Source organism: Furipterus horrens, unplaced genomic scaffold, assembly GCF_987537825.1.
Source record: "Furipterus horrens unplaced genomic scaffold, mFurHor1.1.pri manual_scaffold_6, whole genome shotgun sequence".
In the NCBI taxonomy this organism is placed as follows: Eukaryota; Metazoa; Chordata; class Mammalia; order Chiroptera; family Furipteridae; genus Furipterus; species Furipterus horrens.
The window spans coordinates 37,788,927-37,807,340 of NW_028327176.1; the positions used below are offsets into that span (position 1 = coordinate 37,788,927).

Genomic DNA, 18,414 nt, shown 5'->3' on the forward strand with positions numbered 1-18,414 from the left:
CAAAGTAACCACACCTCCAAGGCTTGTAACCTAGACAAAGTGTGCTCTCTCCTCTCTCCTATCTCCTCTCTCCTCTCTCTCTCTCTCTCTCCCCCCTATCTTGAATAAGAGGAAAACTCTTATTTTTAAAACCTGAGAAAATGGAGGCCCAGAGAGGTTAACTGGATTAATATGGTCAGAATCATTTAGGGAAAGACTGGAATGGGAGCCTTTGTCTTTTCCTGAGGTCATGTGGTTTCAGCTACTCTGCTGCCAGAGACTCTTTTCTGGGATCCTCCTGAGCTCTCAAGCATTAAAAACATTCTGCTACATGAGAAAATTCTATTAATTAAGAAGGAAGGGAAATATCTATGTATTACAGCTGTAGCTGTAACAATGGAATTTATATCAGAGAAACAGCATGTAATCAGAGGAGAAAAATATCTTTGGGGGGAAAAACACTACATGCACATCTATCCAAATTATACTACATTTTGCTAACTGCAGAAAACAGAGAATGAAGAATCCCTAGACCTATCAGCTTCTTGGTGGGAAGAACAAATGATCAGCGACTGGAAGCTAGTCTCTGTATACATCAGCTAAATGTGGGAGATTATTAGAAATGTAAAATCTTGGGCTTCATGCCAGACCTACTGATTCAGAATCTTCATTTTAATAGGATCCCCAGATAATTTGTATGTACATTAAAGTTTGAGAAACATTGGTCTACACTTATAGTATATAGATTTCCCAAAACATATTAGACAACTGAATCCCAATCTAAAGACTCCCGTAACTAATTTTATAAAAACAGCAAAACTGAGTTATTCGGGTGTCACCTTTTCTTTTTTACTTCATCAGTCTTTTGAGAAAAAAATGCATTTATACATATATACATAGGTGTAAAGTTGGTTACTTAAAGTACTATTTTAAGAGATACTACAGTAGAACCTGTTTTTGATTAGTATAGTTCTATGGTTGCTCAATGTCCTCTACTCTCCTATCTTGCTCTCTTTTGTATCTCTCTTCCAATTTTATTTTACATCTTTTTTTTTTCTACCTCTCATTCCTCTTACAGCTAACTGCTTCTGCCTCTCAGGGTAAGAGTTGTTAGTTCCTAAAAAAGAAAGATATGGCTCAGGTGTTTGCTCTACTTTGCTTTTTTCTCCACAAATCTATGAATGCAGTCTTGGTCTCTACCCTAAAAGGTGTTCACTGCATTTTTGTTTTTTCCTTAATGACTGATTTCCATACTGAGTGGTGTGTGGCGATGGTAGCTCATGTTGTGGGGAGAGTGTCAATTTTATTTGAATCACTAAGCAGAGGAGCCAGGGGAGTCCCATAACTGGCTTCACACTTTCATCCTAATAATATGTGGCATATAAATTTAAAATCAATCAATGAACAAGCAACATTTAAATCATGTATTTTTAGTGACTGCAGTTACCCAGTTGTAATCTTTGTTGTTAAAAGGTTCACCTAACTCTAATAGAGATGAGGGAAAGTGGTGTTGTTTTTCTGCTGTTAGTTGATATAAAAGTGATGTGTAATCTATTAGAATAATTTTTAAATGCAGATCTCCAAATAAACTGCAAAGGCTCAGTCTGAATTTGAATCTACACTGATTCTTTTTTTTCTAATTTGAGATCTACACTGCAGAATAGGGAGACCTGTTTCTTACAGTTAGGTCTGCCCACCTGATTTCTTAAGTTCATGAGAAAATTCAAAACACCATTCATATTTAATGAAATAATTCATGCAATCTTCCTTATTGAGGTCTTCCTTATTTTCTCTTGTCATTATAAACTGTTCCCTTAAGATGAGACCAGGGAACTGTGTATTTTACCAAGAAAAATATACAGCTAAAGCCATTTTGTAATAGATCCATAATACTTTTGGTAATGTGTAATTCTGCCTACTCCTGACTTTGATACTATAGTCATACTTTCCAATAATTCTTTAAAACTCTATCAGAACCCTAATACTGCTTGTGGCCATGTTTTTACAGTGACAACTGAACAGCCCAAGCTCTTTTTCTAATAGAGTGATATTCTGATTGTCTATTTGGGGTATGAACCATCTGTGATAGATTGGTTTATTGGAAACAATTGTTCTGGCATGTTGACACAATCCATTTTTCTGCTTAATATTGCAAAATCAATGAAAAGATTTTTTAGTTTACTAGAATTGAACTCTAATTTACAATGATTTTGCTATTGAACATTTTTTGAATGAGCTATTTTACCAAATAATCTTTCCTGGTTTTTCCAAACCTGCTTAAATGGCACCACAATTTAATTTCCTTCTTTTACTTAGCTTCTTTTTATCATTAGCTTATGTTTTTTTTCATTCACTAAAGAAGGGAGGTCATGCACTTGAAGTTCAGAACAAAGCCCTGAATCTCTGCCAGATTGTGTGGGAGGACTTTTTTCTCTGGCTACCTCCCTGGATTAGGATTCTCTTGATACACCAGGTCGTGAACTGTTTGTACAAAAAGGGCTCACAGCTTTTACTGGGAAAGTTTAATTAATCATGAATGACTGGAATTTTCTGCTTTGCGTGTTCAGTGGTGTTTTATGCTTGGCTCTCTCCTGACTATATAATTTACTGAAGTCTGAAGAATGAAAGAGCTTGGGGATTCAGTGTCAGTCTCAGATAAATTATTTCCTAATCCAAAAAGTTTGTTGGTTTATCTAAAAATTTGTTTTGTTAAAAATTCAGTTTGCTCATTATAGATTACAAAGGTGGGCCAGGATGGAATCTAGGCAAATCTCTAATAAAGATTAGGAAAGAAATGGCCAGGATGCTGTAGAAGTGTAAGGCTAGAGAGCCTTAGTGGTTAGGCCTTAATACTTTTCCTTCTATTTTGTTGACACTTTCTGTATTTCATCTAACAGAATTCTTTGTTGATTTATCAGTTGTAGTAGCTGTCCAAGGTGCCCTATTCTCTTGTGAGAGGTAGAATTCAGAAAGCAGTTTCTAGTGTGGATTTTACGAGAATAATAAGAGGGGAACTATGTTCTGAATCATTTTAGAAGTATTATCAGCTTTAATCAGTCTAATTTTGGTAAATGTTACTTTCCTACTCCTGAAAAAATGGTGCGTCTTATGTTTGTGCACATGTGTCTATATGGGAATTAACTTGAGTACCCATGCACGTGCGTGAAAATAAATAGCTGGAATAAACTAAATCTAGGCAAGAAAGAGTGCATTTAGCTTACAAAGACAGGTTTCTAACGTGTCTTTTAACAACTTCTTTTGGAATGTCCTTTTCTATTTTAGATGAGGTATATCTGACATCACAAATTGCTCAGGTGAGGCCCTAGCTGGTGTGGCTTGGTGGATTGAGCACCAGCCTGAGAACCAAAGGGTCACCGGTTCAATTCCTAGTCAGGGCACATGCCTGGGTTGCAGGCCAGGTCCCCAGTTGGGGGTGCGGGAGAGGCAACCACACATTGATGTTTCTCTCCCTCTCCTCCTCCCTCTCTTCCCCTCTCTCTAAAAATAAATAAATATTCTCCTAAAAATATATATTTAAAATAAAACAAACAAACTGCTCAGGTGAGAACATGGATAAGGAGAGAAAACCATCTTATAGAACAGTGTCACTTTAGGCCTCAATTACAGAAAGCAGTGATTAGAAAAAAATTGACTGGTGGGTTTTGCAACTTGAATAATGCCAGATATCTAAATTGCTCAAATATTTTAGGAGAATGATTAAAGTTGATCTAATTCTCTAAGAAGCCTCTTGAAATCAACAATTTGAAGAATTCAACAGCAGACTCTGAAAAATGGACTTATACTGCTCTGTAATTTTGGCATATTAAAAGATATTGAAAAAAGATATTGAAATATTTAAGTTTTTCAGTGAATAATAAAAATGTCAACAACAATTTAATGGCATAATTGTTTTGTTAATGTATGTGTGAGAGGTGGGCTTGCCTGCAAAATATTTCACAAGTGAAATCTAACTAACCATCATCGAACAAAAATTATTCCCTAATCTAGATCATGATAGACCTGGTCTCCAGGGTAGACACTGAAGAGGATCTCTTGAGTTGTTTCTCATTTTGGAATGTGTTCCACACCTGCACTCAAGGAAGTAGGATTATATTTCTTGCAACACACACAGATCTTTAGAGTGCAAAACTTACTTCACTACAGTCCCTGGAGCTTTTTGAGATTTAACTATATGCACAAAGATAGTTCCAATTCCTATCATGGTTCTCATGTTAGCTGGGCACATGCAGAGCTATACACATAGCTCTTTTATGGTTGTCTCTGGTTCTATTCCCTACTTCATTCATTGGTTAAATGGTCTGCCAGAAAGTAAACAGATTTTAAGTATTTCCAATCACTAGTCTTATTTCACCCACAGTTCAAATATAAGCTAGTTACCAGCTCCTAAGGGGTCTTCAGTGAGCTGGTTTCTTTTTACCTGGGATCCAAGGATTTCCTTCTCACCTCTCTAGTAATTCAGCTCTTCCTACTTTGGGACCAGATCAGACCTGAGCTCCTTTAAGTCACAAACACCCAACTAAGTGACATTCCTGGATTCTACCCTTTAGCATTTGAACAAAGTAGATTGTAAAAAGATAATTTCTGGCCTGCGCAGAGGGAAATGACCAAGATGGATTGTTCTGATCCCTTTTTCCTTTTTTACTCTTATTGTGTAGAGCTTCACCAAGTGCCCTGAGTTTCTTCACAATATCAGACAGCTCATATAAATATTTACCAGCTGTATTTTTTTTCAATTCAAATATCTTAAATATTAGCATGTTCTAAATTCAATTGTGTTTTCGTTATTTACCAATAGATTTCTAGGAAAAATGTATTTGACACAGGGATGGAGTCATTGGTTAAATATCTTGCCAGAAAGTAAACAGATTTTAAGTATTTCCAATTATTGGTCCTGCTCTAGGAATAATAGCAACCTGCTTATTCACCAATATTTATTAAAAATCCAACAATCCAAGATATAAATTATAAACTTTATAGCTTCTTCTGTCAAGGGGCTTAAAGCTTCAAATGGGAACAAAATATTTAAGTCCTTCAAAGTTAACGAGAAATTTGATAACATATATAGTTGGAAAATATACCTTATATTCATATGCTATGCAATAGCTCATTTTCAAGGATAGTTTTAGAATTCAGAATAAACTTTAAGCCTAAGTTCTCTGATGATTAAAAACCATTCATTTATTCAAACACATGCACATATACATACAACGTCAAACATTTGCTTAGTATCTACTCATTAATAAGTAAAATGGGACACGGTTCAAGAAGATAGACAGAGCTGGTGGAATACATTAATATTTTGTTGGGGAAAGTTAGGAACTGCAGATGGAACCAGTAATAGATGCTTGCTGTGCAGTGGCTCTGTATCCTGTGAACTTTCTGATTCGTTCTCCCTCTACCTAACCCCACTCTTGCTTTGTTAGCATTCATATCAGCAGCACACTGCTTCTGGGGGGACTTTCCTGGAAAACCACTGGAAGACATGAGGGACAAGGACAGAATGCTTCTTTGTGTTTGTTCTGCTTGGCTACATGATGATTACTTCCTCTGCTGTTTGGACCTTAATTTCCTTATCAGGTCTCTCAATTGCCCCTCATCATTCTCTCCTAAGTGGCACATTCCAGGGAGGAACCAGACTTTTGCTCTTGACCACATTTCTGGGTACATGTTGTTTTTTTTTTGCCTCTGTCCAAATATGGGTTTTAGTAAATTGTAAGGCTATCTGTGTCACACACTACATTTACTTCTGTTTTTGGCAATTTTTCATGCACTTCTTGTGACATACCATGTGTCTACTTTATTGAACTATTTGTTTCTTTTACTATTATTTGATAACCCATGGGTCAATAATACAAAGTTCATTAAGGATTATGACCATTTGTTTCTACTTTGATTCTATCAAAGTGCCTTACAACAGAAAATGGTTCTCAAACTTGATTGAATATATTGTGTTCTGCTTGATCAATTTCACTTGCAATAGTGTCTGGTTACCTTTGACTAGTACTGATATATACTTATTAGAAAGGCAGTTCAAGTTTTAGAATTTGAGTTAGCCCAGTTCTACAATTTTTAGTCTATTTAGTATACATTTACATAACACTGATTCACTGTCTCCCTTTTTAGAATCTGTGGTCATATGAAATTGATGGCCATAAGCTTTCCATGGTGCTGCCAATATCCTAGCACTCAGCCTTCCTTTCACGTCATTTCTTCACTGCTTTATTAAATGTTTACAAACCATTTAGATTCAAGCTATAAGCCTGCAATTGTGGCTAAATGCTTGCAATGACAGCCGTTTTCTTCTGCCAATATTTGAATGCAGTTTTCTTGATCACTTTTATATTTGAGTGTGCAATTTGCAGTTACCTCCTGGAAAAAGAAGCAGGCTAATGAATTTCAGATGTGGCATGAATTACCTATTTGTACATTCATGCAAAATCAAACACATTTGGGGCAAATTTTGTTTACTCTGGTTTCAAAGAATACTATTGTGCCAGTAATTCAACAAGTGCAAAGGCAATCCTTACACATGGGGCAACTTGTTGATTTCAGAGAATAAAGTTTGAGACTTTCTGCTGGAGAAAGAAATAATGAACCAGTACCAGTGCACATTCCTGAAGTTACCCAGGCTTGCAATTCTACTCTAATCTGCTCCTTTTTGTTTCTATGGCGATAGGGAAATTCATTTCACAGATTAAGTGTTAATTAGTTTTAACAAGAATTTTATTGTCTTCGATAGCAAGTAAATCTTTGATCAAGTTTAAATTGAAGGGAAGATACTTATGTGAATACTCTTCCAATATCTGATGGTATTCATAGAGTCTAAATAGAATGAGATGTCAGCTGTGCCTCTGGTATTTTGGTAACCAAAAGACGCTTTAAGACCAAAGTCAGAGTCAGCCTCCTCTTTTGTGACTCATGAACTGAACCTCCAAACAGCATTGCCTTATCTCACAAGTTTATACCATGAATATAAAGAGGCTGCTTATGGAGCGTATGGGTATCTCTTAGCATCAATCATATTAGCATACCCATAACATAACTTAGAGTTTCACCTACTGACAATTTTTAAAGTATATTTTATTTTTAAACATTTTTAAAATCAGAGTTTATTAGAGTTTATTGGAGCCAAACAGAGGACATGCCTGGAAACAAGATCTCGACAGACTGAGAGAAATGCTTCTTGCTTGTGTGTAGTTTTTGATTTCCAATTATGTGAACATGTGTGACAAAACTCCACCGTTGATACGGTCCTACACTATCATTTTCAGCAAGTTTTTAGTGACTAGAAAACCTAGGGTTTTTCTGGCAATGCCTCCCACTGTGAGAGTTTAGTAGTCTTCTAACACTGCTGATGGGAACAAAGTCAGGTGTCACCACTATATAATGTGCTTTGTTTATTTCAATTTCGACAAGCACTAAGTGACAGACTTCAGTAAAACTGATGAACATTCACATGCATCTCATCCTAGTACAGTACAGTTACAAGGAGCTTTACTTACCAGATTTAAGTGTAATAAACAAGTAAAACTCCCTTCAAATGAAGCAGGAATCCTACACACCTATTTGTTTTTCAGCTGTATACTTCTGAAATCTTACTTTCACCAAGAAAATCATGTTTAAATTCACCAGGAAATATCTTCCTTTAAAGAGGGACCAAACTCTTCGGGAGAACGTATGTAGAAACGCTGGCTTTTTCCACCATCCACCGGTGACGAGAACTACACGGCAGGTGTCCTGCACTGCTGAGCAAAGGTCTTCGCATGCTCCATGAACTTGTGGGGCCCTTAACTCTGACACACAAAAGGTCCCATAGCCACTGCTCATGGAGCCACTGTCCACGTTGCAGTCTGGTTGTGATGTGGATGTTTCTTGCTGCATTTCAGGTTCTTCAGACTTTGGGTAAGTGAGAACAGATTCATTTCTATCGCTGTTTTCAGGAAAAAAAACCCATTTGCCTTTCTGAAGCTACTTGTTTGTTTAAAGAACTTCTATCATAGGAAGCCCAGGAAGCATTATTGCTCTGTAACTTGACTAAATTTTTTATCTCCTCCTATATCCACTGAATTTGGTTGTGGAACTGTTCCTGCTGGGTAGCTATCTGTTCTTGGCACTGTTTTCCCACCAAATTGAATAGTTGTAACCACCTGTCCTCACAGTTTTCCAAAGTTCCGAATCAGTCTTTCCACTGCTTTGGAGCTCTGGCGTTAAAGAGTTCAGGACTTCGTCGGCACCTTGAATTCCAGATGGTCTGGTCTTCCCTGAGAAAGAGGACACCCCATTTGTACTAAGGTGGGGACTATTTCTGGCCACCGGTCCAATTCAGTAAAGTATATTTTATTGATTATGTTGTTATAGTAGTCGCAATTTCTTTTCCCTTTGCTCCCCTCCATCCAGTACCCCCTTCCCTTCAGCAGTTCCACCCCTCTTAGTTCATGTCCATGGGTCATGCATATAAGTTCTTTGGCTTCACCCTATCCTATATTATTCTTAACTTCCCCCTGTCTATGTTGTACCAACCAATTATGCTTCTTAATCCCTGCACCATTTCCCCATTTCTACCCCTCCCCCCTCCCAGCTGATAACCTTCCAAATGATCCCCATACCTATGATTCTGTTCCTATTCTGGTTTGCTTAGTTGGATTTTGTTTCTATTTTTTAGATTCAGTTGTTGAGACTTGTGATTTTGTTGTCATTTGAATGTTCATAGTTTTGATCTTCTTTTTCTTAAATAAGTTCCTTTAATATTTCATATAATATTGGCTTGGTGATGATGAACTCTTTCAGCTTTACCTTGTCAGGAAAGCACTTTATCTGCCCTTCCATTCTAAATGATAGCTTTGCTGGATAGCATAATCTTGGTTGTAGGTCCTTGCTTTTCATCACTTTGAATATTTCTCGCCAGTCCCTTCTTGCCCATAAAGTTTCTTTAGAGAAATCAGCTGATAGTCTTACAGGCACTCCTTTGTGAGTAACTCTCTGCTTTTCTCTTGCTGCTTTTAAGATTCTCTCTTTATCTTGAATCTTTGGCGTTTTAATTATGATGAGTCTTGATGTGGTCCTCTTTGGGTCTAGCTTGTTTGGGACTCTCTGTGCTTCCTGGACGTGGATGTGTATTTCCTTTGCCAAAAACTGGGAAGTTTTCCTTCATTATTTTTTCAGATAAGCTTTCAATTTCTTGCTTTTCCTCTTCTCCTTCTGGCACCCTTATGATTTGGATGTTGGCATGTTTAAAGTTGTCCCAGAAGTTCCTAAGCCTCTGCTCATTTTTTTCAATTCTTGTTTCCTCACTCTGTACTGGTTGACTGTTTTTTTCTTTCTTATGTTCCAAATCATTGATTTGAAGCCAGGTTTCTTTCCTTTCACCTTTGGTTTTGTGTGGATTTTCCTTCGTTTCATTTAGTATAGCATTCACTTCTTCCCTTATGCATTTGCCATACTTAAGCATATCTGTCAAGCCTGTGAGCATCTTTATCACCAGTGTTTTGAATTCTATGTCTGTTAGGTTAGCAATCTCCTCATCTGTTAGGTTGGCTATCTCCTCGTTGCCTAGTTCTCCCACTGGAACCTTGATCTGTTCCCTCTTTTGGGCCATACTTCTCCTGTCTCCTATGTTTGTTTACCTCTGTGTCTTGGGTAGAGCTATTCATTGTTACATTGTAAAGGGTATTCGTCAGTGCAGGCCAACCCATTTCATCATGTTGTGCCTCTGTATGTGGGGGAGGGGTCTGAGAGGAAACAATGCTGTTTGCTCAGCACTTGCCCCTTTTCTAGGCACTTTTCCTACTTCCTGTAAGGGACTGGCACCTCTCTAGCTATTGCTCTGACCATTGTTCCCAGAGTGGGTGGGTCTGAGAACATTCTAGGACTGTGGGGGCCCTTTAAACAAATGGACTCTGCTGAGAGACCAGCAGTTTCTTCCTCTACCCCAACCCCTATTGGTTTGCACAGTCAGAAGCAATGAGGCTTTATTTTATCCGACACTGGAACTGTGAGCTGTGTGGTCTGGTCTGGTGCTGGGAGCCTTCCCCAGGTGTCCCTCTTGACTTTTTAAAATGGAACTGCACTTTCTGTTGGCCTGCTGCTGCTACCACACTGCATTCTCTCCACCCGGCTCTGCTCCTTCTACTTGTCTGGATGAGTATTTGTTCTTTATATCTTTGTTTGTTGGACTGCCATGCAGCTCGATTTTCTGGAACTTCTGGTTGTTTCTAGTTTTGAGGTGTATTCCTTCTTAGCTGTGGAGGGAGACAAAGCTTGTCTGTCTAGGCTTCCATCTTGGCTAGAAGTCCCCCTCCTACTGACAATTTAAGGGCAGTTATAGTATTTCACAGTTGCAGGTTTTATAGAGAGATGTAAGATCTCTTGTCTTCTTTCTTTTCCTATTACCCTAGATTGCACATATCTCGGTTCAGAGATATAGTGCTAACCAGTACTCATAACTGATTCTGTTTAGAGATCAGAGTAATGGTGATGACAGCAAAAAAGATGAGAAAAGTAAACTAGAAATATTATTCTATCCCAGAAGCAGAATGTATATTTTCTATGTTTTCTCTTTATTACTTCTCATATTTCATGTAAAGTGTTCTGACCCTGCTGTCTGATATTTGTAGCTAAATGCAGCTTCCTAAAGTTAAGATTAAATTAGAACACCGGTTCTCAAACTTGAGCAAGAATCCAAATAATGGGGTTGCTAAAACACAGATTGATGAGCCCCATCCCCAGAATTTCTGATTCCGTTGGTTTGATGGGGCTCAGGATTTTGTATTTATAAGTTATTGGATGATACTAATGCTTCTAGGCTGGGACCACACTTTGGGAATCATTAAGTTAGGCAGTTATATAGCATAGTCCCTTGTTGAAGAGTGATCATACTAATCTTTTCCATCCTTCCACCTCAAATAGCTGTCATTCAATTTTTATGAAGGAATTTTGAGGACACTTTCTGACTGTCCATGAATCAGATACCTATACATACTGTTCACAAGTGTATATTAAAAATGAGTCTTAAATTATCTAGAAATTCAATGACTGCAGTTTTGGAAAAGTAAATTATGAAACTGCTAGATTTTTCAGGAGGAAATCAATCATTTCTATTATACTGCATCAGCTTGTTTAAAAAGTACTTAAGCTTTCCCTATAAACTTAACTTGTATTTATTGATGTGGCTTTAGAGAATTTTTAGGTACTCAAAGGTAATTAACAGCTATTAACAATGAAGAACTGTATGCAGGCTAAATACCCATTTTGCTTTCTGCTTGATATATTTCTTTTCTGTTAATATGATAATTTACTCCATTATAGTCTTCCTATAATCTATTATCTGAGGTCAAAGGTTTTTTTTGGGGGGGGGCTATAACAAAAATTAGGCCTTTCCTCATAAACTAACAAAAGTAACCAGAGACCCTAATGACATAAGTGAGAATCAAGAAAAGGGCAGTGTTTGAAAGTTGTTTATTAATGACAATACCAGGTACACTAAGTTACTTGATTGCACTATAATTTATAAATCCTCTCTGGACATGAGATTATTTAAGTTTCAAATGAAAGAAGTCAAAGAAAGTTGTCCCTACCATCTGAGAATCTATATATGTTTGTTCAAGTTTCTCTTTTTTAAAGTAGATGTATAGATAATAACCTTTTCAAAATAGTATTCTAGTTATCCTTACATTAATAAAGAAATGTGTGGAAGATAATAGGTGGGTTCCAAGAGTATAGTATTTTTTTAGCCCTGAGTATAATTTTTTGTTCCTTTAGGCTTAATAAAAGGCATTTAAAAAAGATTTTTAGTTGTTCCTGTGCTATAGGTAAAAAAGATAAAAACAAAATAAATTAGTTAAATCTATAGCTAAAATTTTTTAAAAATAAAAAATTTGCAAACAAAAGTTTATAGTTGAAGCATGGCATTTAATGTGGCTGTGTGGTAGAATTTTTCCTTGCAGTAATGTGGTAAGGTGAGCTAACTATGGTGTGACAGTGACATGCATCTAAGTATGCAGATGCTCATGTCTAGGTACCCTACATATGCAATCTAGAGTGCTGTGGAAACCAGCTCAGTGACAACTGGCAAGTGGAATCTTGATAACTCAAAAGAAAGGCTCTATTCAGGTACATAAAAGTCAATGAAGTTTATATTTTAAAAGTTTAAAACCAATTCTTAATAAAACAGTCCTATTGGATAAACAATGCCTTAACCTGAAAGAAAAAAATGGCTCTAATACTGGGACTTTCCCACTCTTGGCTGTGAGATGCAGGAGATTTAGTTTTTGGGGGTGTGCTGAGGTGGTCAACCATTCCATTTGCGCAGGACTGAGGCATTTCCAGGGTTGTGGGCTTTCAGTTTTCAAACCAGAACAGTCTTGGATAGACAGAGATGTTTGCAAACCCTAGATTATGGTTTCAAATTCTCACTTTATATAATACAAGCCAGGCACTGCATTCTGGATTTGGCTCCATAATCAGCTTCATTAAACATTTGTGTTGAGTTTATTTTTTATGGTGCAGTTTCTTTAGCTAGGTAGTAATGATACCTATAAACCATAAATGAGTATATTAATGGCTTAATTACCAGTTATATAAAATACCCCATGTTTACTTTTTCAGAAGTTCAATCACATGAACAAATTCCTTCAAATTGGGCAATCGATGCTTTCTTGTCAGTTCTTCCTACAAGAATGGGACTTTAGAAAGTTATATATGATTTGAAAAATCCTTTCTCAGCTTGAACTAGTAATTTCTAACTCCATCTCCATTGAGGAAGATTACATAGAGACTGTGCACTAAAGATTTAGAAAAATAAAGTGAGTTATCAAGGGGTTACAGTATATTTCCCATTCATTCAACTTTCTTTTGGAGTAGATGAATATCTGTTGTCTTTGAGGCAGATGATAGTTCATGGAGAAACTACTAGTTTATAAAACTTCACTTATACGTGACTCCAGGCATATAACACTGAAATAATGTTCATGTAATTTTATAGCTATCACATGTCTTTTGGAATTCTTGGTGTGAGTGGCTCTCCCAGCATTACCCTAAATTAACAAAACTTACCTGAAAAAAAACCCTTCACTATAAATTGATTTTTGGATGTTATGTTGCATTTTAAACCCCTTGTTTTTGCATAAAGTTGAAAAACTCTGGAAAAATTTAACAAAGGGAGTAAAAAGATCACATATTCATTAAATGTTAAAACACAGACAGCTGGTTAAGTATATATTTATAAAGGAGAACATATTTAAATATTTAAATTATTAGGGGTCATCTATGATTCATAAATGTGCATTCAAAGGCACAATTGACTTTCACATTGAAATACAGGACAGATTTCAGCCATTACTTAAAGACATCCTCAGCTTTAGGTTATATAGTAATAAACTATACCTGCTGAAAAATGTATATGGGAAAAAGAAATAATTTTAATACGAATATGACCTATTTGCAGGCATTCATTTATTCTGAACCAGTGACCATGGTAAATGTGTTTGGATTATTGGGCATAAGTATGCAACATTTAAAAGGGAGTGGAGATTTTTATTAAAACAGAAGGCTCCTCAAACTCTGCAATGATATCAGTAATTGAGGTCCATGGAGCACATTATTGTTTTAAGCCAAGGTCCCCACAATTTCACATTGGTTATAAAACATTATTTTGTGCTGCTGGCCTGGAATTAGAATGCCATACATGTGTAGGCAATTAGAAGAAGCTGGACAGCATGTTTGATCAGCTCAATAGTAAATGGGCATAAGTGTGACTCGACTTATGTTAGTCAGATTTCCTAGAGAGATTATCCTGTTGTTATCATATGAAATAACCTCCTTTTATCAACAATTAAGTAAATCCACATTTGTGGGCACTCTGTAAAATTGTGAGGTGGGAAGAAATCCAACTTAAGCCTTAAATCATCCAAAAAACTTTTAACACTGCTTCCAGTGATACAGACTGCCTTCCCCCAACTTTTAGAAATTGGTTGAATTATGCAGAACACTTTGTGTGTAATCAGTAAGCACATATATAGTGTCTACAATAAGGATGGCACTTCATAGTTTTAGCTTATAACTACAAAAATTTCCCAAAGAGTAAGAATTACAAATACTTTTATATGTGAAAAGTAACTTACTTTGTAAGAAAGTCTGAATCTTTTTAAGAAAAAATAAATGGGATTTCATTGTTATTCTTCACATTTTATGATACAATTTCTACTAATGCATGTTGTAAGAAACCAATGAATGTTGCAAACCCTGAATATATTTTATTCTAGAACTTACTTATTTGGTTATATGCAACATTCTTGAATTCCTCAGTTGTCAATGATGGACTATAAACTACTTTGAGAAATAAACCATCCATTTATCTGTTTTTTTCCCTCCTAAGTACTAGTGAAATAGACGCCTGAAGTATAAAAAGTAATTCAGTATATAAAAGTGAGACTTAAAAAATTTCATCAAAACATTTAAGTTTCAGGAAAAATACCACCAAACCTCCCAATATAATTATATATTTCAGTAACAATAAAAGTTGGTATCTTAAAAAAACAGAAATTTTTGTCAATATTCACTCAAAAGCATATATAAAATAACCTCATGAGGTTATCTCCTTGACATAATCCTTAAATTAAATATCAGAATATTAAGCAGATGCTGAGGCATTCATCATCAATACTGGAATCCTGACTCATGACAGTAACACAAAACAGATGCTAATATGACAGGCTCTCTGAAAAGTGACACCATCACAGCATGGGTTAGCTCTTGTTGTGGGGTACTTAAAATTTGAACACAAAATATAAAATAATAAAAGTCAGAGCATGGTAGGTTTCCCTACTTCATAATCTTTTAGACAGAAGATAAAACTCAACACTGATGAATAAGGGGCAGCAATCCAGGGGACCAGAGGTTTCTTTTTTCAGTTGCAGCAGCTAGGTGATCTCAGTTGAACCCCTCAGTGTTGAGGGAGGAAGGTGCTCTCTTCCTCACTCATGAGTAAGTAGAAGGTTAGAACTCCTGGGCCCTTTCCATTGACCAGTGTGTCCCAGGCATTTATGGTATGATATGGGGTCTACTCAGTCAGTTCTGAAGTCTGGGACTCCTATGGCTTATTTCAGTAACACAATCTCCACATTAAGCAGATCTGGAAGGGATTATTAAGTAGGAAGAGGGAAACAGAATGCCTTAACACAGTCCAGTTAGCTAATGTCCTACATGTCTTCAAAGCCCAGGATTCTTATTGCTTTGCTAGCATGAGTCTATAGCTATTTCTGGAATACACAGTGATATATATACTTTGTGAAAATAAACAGAAAAACTCAGGCAGATAGTGCCATGGTGCAAGTGATATAAATGAAATGTGTTCAAATGAGAGCTTTAAAAGACATAATATGAGTGGGTGAGACTCCCCTCCTTCAAAGGTACTGGGAAACAGGAGCCCCATTTCTTTATTCCACAGTAAGGAAAAAATGCCAGTGGCAAGTTCAATGAAAAAAAACAAAACAAACAAACAAAAAAACCTTGAGAACCCAAAAGGGGATATTTATGGAGTAGCTCAGCAGAACAATTTCAAATTCTAATGAATAACCTGACTGCTCCTTCTAACAGCTGTGACTCTGGCCCTGCCTGCCTGGGTTTGAAGGCTGGCTCTGCACTTACCACGTCCGACCCCTGGTTCTAAAACTTGGCTGCACACTGGAACCACATGGGGAGCTTTAAAAATAATGATGCCTGGAACCCACCCTAAGATTGTTATTTAATTGGGCTGGGGTGTAGCTTGGATATAGAGGTGTTTTGAAGGCTCCCAAGTGACTATATATGTGCAGCTAAGGTTGAGAACCACTGATGACCTGTCTGAGCCACAGTTTCCTCATTTGTAAAATGATGACTATAGGGGCAGCAACTACCTTTTAGGATTATTGTGATGATAAAATATGATAATGTAGGCAAAGCATTTAGCACAACATCTGGCACATGTAGGAAGCTGTCAAAAACTTGTGAGTTGTTATTTTCACCACAAGGCGCACTTGGGCAAGAACGTTCTCATTAGTAGAAGTCATGCTTACCTTGGCAGATGTTATGATCACTCTGCTCATAGCCTGTTGCACACTGGATCCGGTGAGAAGGGTTGGAGGGAATGCGTTGAGGGTCAGCTGGGTTCCGCCGGATGACAAAATTATTGCGACTAGTTTGCATTTCTGGGCCTGCGACTGCAGCAGCACTGGCGACATAACCAGCCCCAGGCACTACTCCACTGGTTGCCATGCCACTGGCTACTACACCCCCAGCTGTAACCGAGGCTGCAGCCGCATTTGCAGCTGCACCCACACTTTCAGCTGCTGGTGTTTCTTGCTGAGGTTGTTCATTATTGACAATAATCTGGGCAGTTTTAGGAAGGCAGAGATATCCTCCATAGTGGTTGACGCATTTCATTCCACCTTTGCAGGCATCTGGGACGATGTCACATTCATCAATATCTGCGGTCAGTAATAATATAAATCAAGAATCTTCTTATGGGGAAAACTGAACATGTACATGTATGTTCATGCCTTTATGTATAATACAAACCAGACAGGAAGAGTGACATGAGATGAAGAGTAACACAAAAAGCTATATTCAGATGGGAATTCTTTGAAGTTGGCTCACCTTTGCACTGCTGTCTTACAGGATCCCACTCATATCCATCTGTGCATTGCTGTGAAGAAAACATCAAGATAGGCCAGGAGAGAGTTAGTTAGTGTATCCAGTCCCTAGGAAGTCACTCTAAAAGCTTTATTCTTATGGCAAAAATCTTTGCTCTAGAGTCCTAAATAGATGATGAAGTGAGTGGTTTAATATTATCTCGTTTTTCTTTTTTTAAAGACAAATCTGTGCAGTGCCCCACTTCAGGTGTCCCTTTTCAATCACCAGCTGGTTCAACTCTGCTGTTGTGTTTGATATAGTCACCCATGACCATCTTGGAAGTCTTTCTTGTCTTGATACTAATCTCCCATCTCACTGACTGCTCTGCTCTTTTTTGCTTTATTTGCTTCTTCTCCCACATTGTAAATCCAACTCCCCCGCCCAATTTTTTCAACAGAGTTCTTTTTTTCAGCCCCTGACTCTTCCTTCTCTCCCTAAATCCTCTTAGAGCAGTTCAGAACTTTGCTTTCCTTGTCATTCCTATTCAGCTGAGTCCAGAGCCTCCCTCACACACTGGCTTGCTTCCTTGTTTCAGTTCCCACAGGTCCTTATGTTCACTCACTGAATCATCTGTCAAGTACCATCTCATACAAGGCACAATCCTAGTCCCTGGGAATCCTTGTCCCTGTCCTTCAGCAGTTCATAGGCCAGAAGAGGAGACAGATGGGTAGACAAGTTGGAGTGAGATGTCAAGTGCCATGACACAAATATGCATGTAGATGGAGTGGTGGATTCTGCCCAGAAATGTAGGTGGGCTTAACAGGGTGGAAAGAAAGACTCTATAGGGGAGGCCACAAGTGAATGGGGACTTACAGGATTAAAATTGTTAAAGGGGGGAGGAGGTGCAAGTAGTTTTGGGTGGGTAGGTATGAGGTTAGAGAGGTAAGCAGGGCCAAACCTGGGAAGCCTTTCTTTGGGACAGTCAGGAACTGAATTCTTACTGAAGGTCAGTGAATCTCAAAGTGTAATATGGTTAAGAATCACTCAGGGTGATCATTAAAATGCAGGTTCCTGGTTCCACTCAAAAGATTGAATTCTGGGTAGGAGGCCTGGAATCTGAATTCCTAACAAGCATCCCAGGTAATTCTAGTACAGTTCATCTATGAGCTATTTCTTTCTATTTTACTTTATTTTATTTTTTATTGAATTTATTGAAGTGACATTGGTTAATAAAATTATGTAGGTTTCAGGTGTACAATTCTATAATACATCATCTTTATATTGTATTGTGTGTTCACCACCCCAAGTCAAGTCTTCTTACATCACCATTTATCCTCCCTTTACCCTCTTCTACCTGCCCCCCACTCCCTTATCCTTCTAATAATCACTATACTGTTGTCTGCTTATGGGTTTTTTTTCCCTTAATCCCTTCATATTTTTCACCCTGGCCCCAACCCCTCACCTTTTATAGCTGTCGGTCTGTTCTCTGTATCTATGAGTATGTTTATATTTTGTTTGTTAGTTTATTTTGTTCATTAGATTCCAAATATAAGTGAAATCATATGGTGTTTGTCTTTCTCTGATTGGCTTATTTCACTTAGCATGGGCTACTTCTTGAGAAAGGAAGAGAGATGCTTCAGGAAGTATAAACAAAATAATAAACAACTTTGTTTAATACAGCTGAGAGTTGCTCATGCACACAACAGACACTTGGCAAGTAAATAGCTGAATGGAGACAGAGAAGTCAGTGCAGATATTTTACTGATATCTGAAACTTAATAAGGTCAACTCTAAACTCACTTTATCTCC

General features: G+C 37.3%; 1 protein-coding gene and 1 long non-coding RNA gene across 2 annotated transcripts in view; one reads left to right on the forward strand and one right to left on the reverse strand.

Moving 5' to 3' along the window:
* The window catches only part of LOC150005993 (uncharacterized), a 301,478-nt gene that overhangs the window by 101,608 nt on the left and 181,456 nt on the right, over nt 1-18,414 (forward strand). The gene's annotated exons all lie outside the window — the stretch shown is intronic.
* The window catches only part of EFEMP1 (EGF-like fibulin extracellular matrix protein 1), an 83,372-nt gene that overhangs the window by 60,913 nt on the left and 4,045 nt on the right, over nt 1-18,414 (reverse strand). Inside the window, exons 3-4 of the mRNA XM_090281316.1 lie at nt 16,630-16,678; nt 16,050-16,460 (exon numbers count right to left, since the gene is read on the reverse strand). Of these exons, the coding sequence (XP_090137442.1) occupies nt 16,050-16,460; nt 16,630-16,678 (460 nt within the window). The remainder of the gene's footprint in view (nt 1-16,049; nt 16,461-16,629; nt 16,679-18,414) is intronic.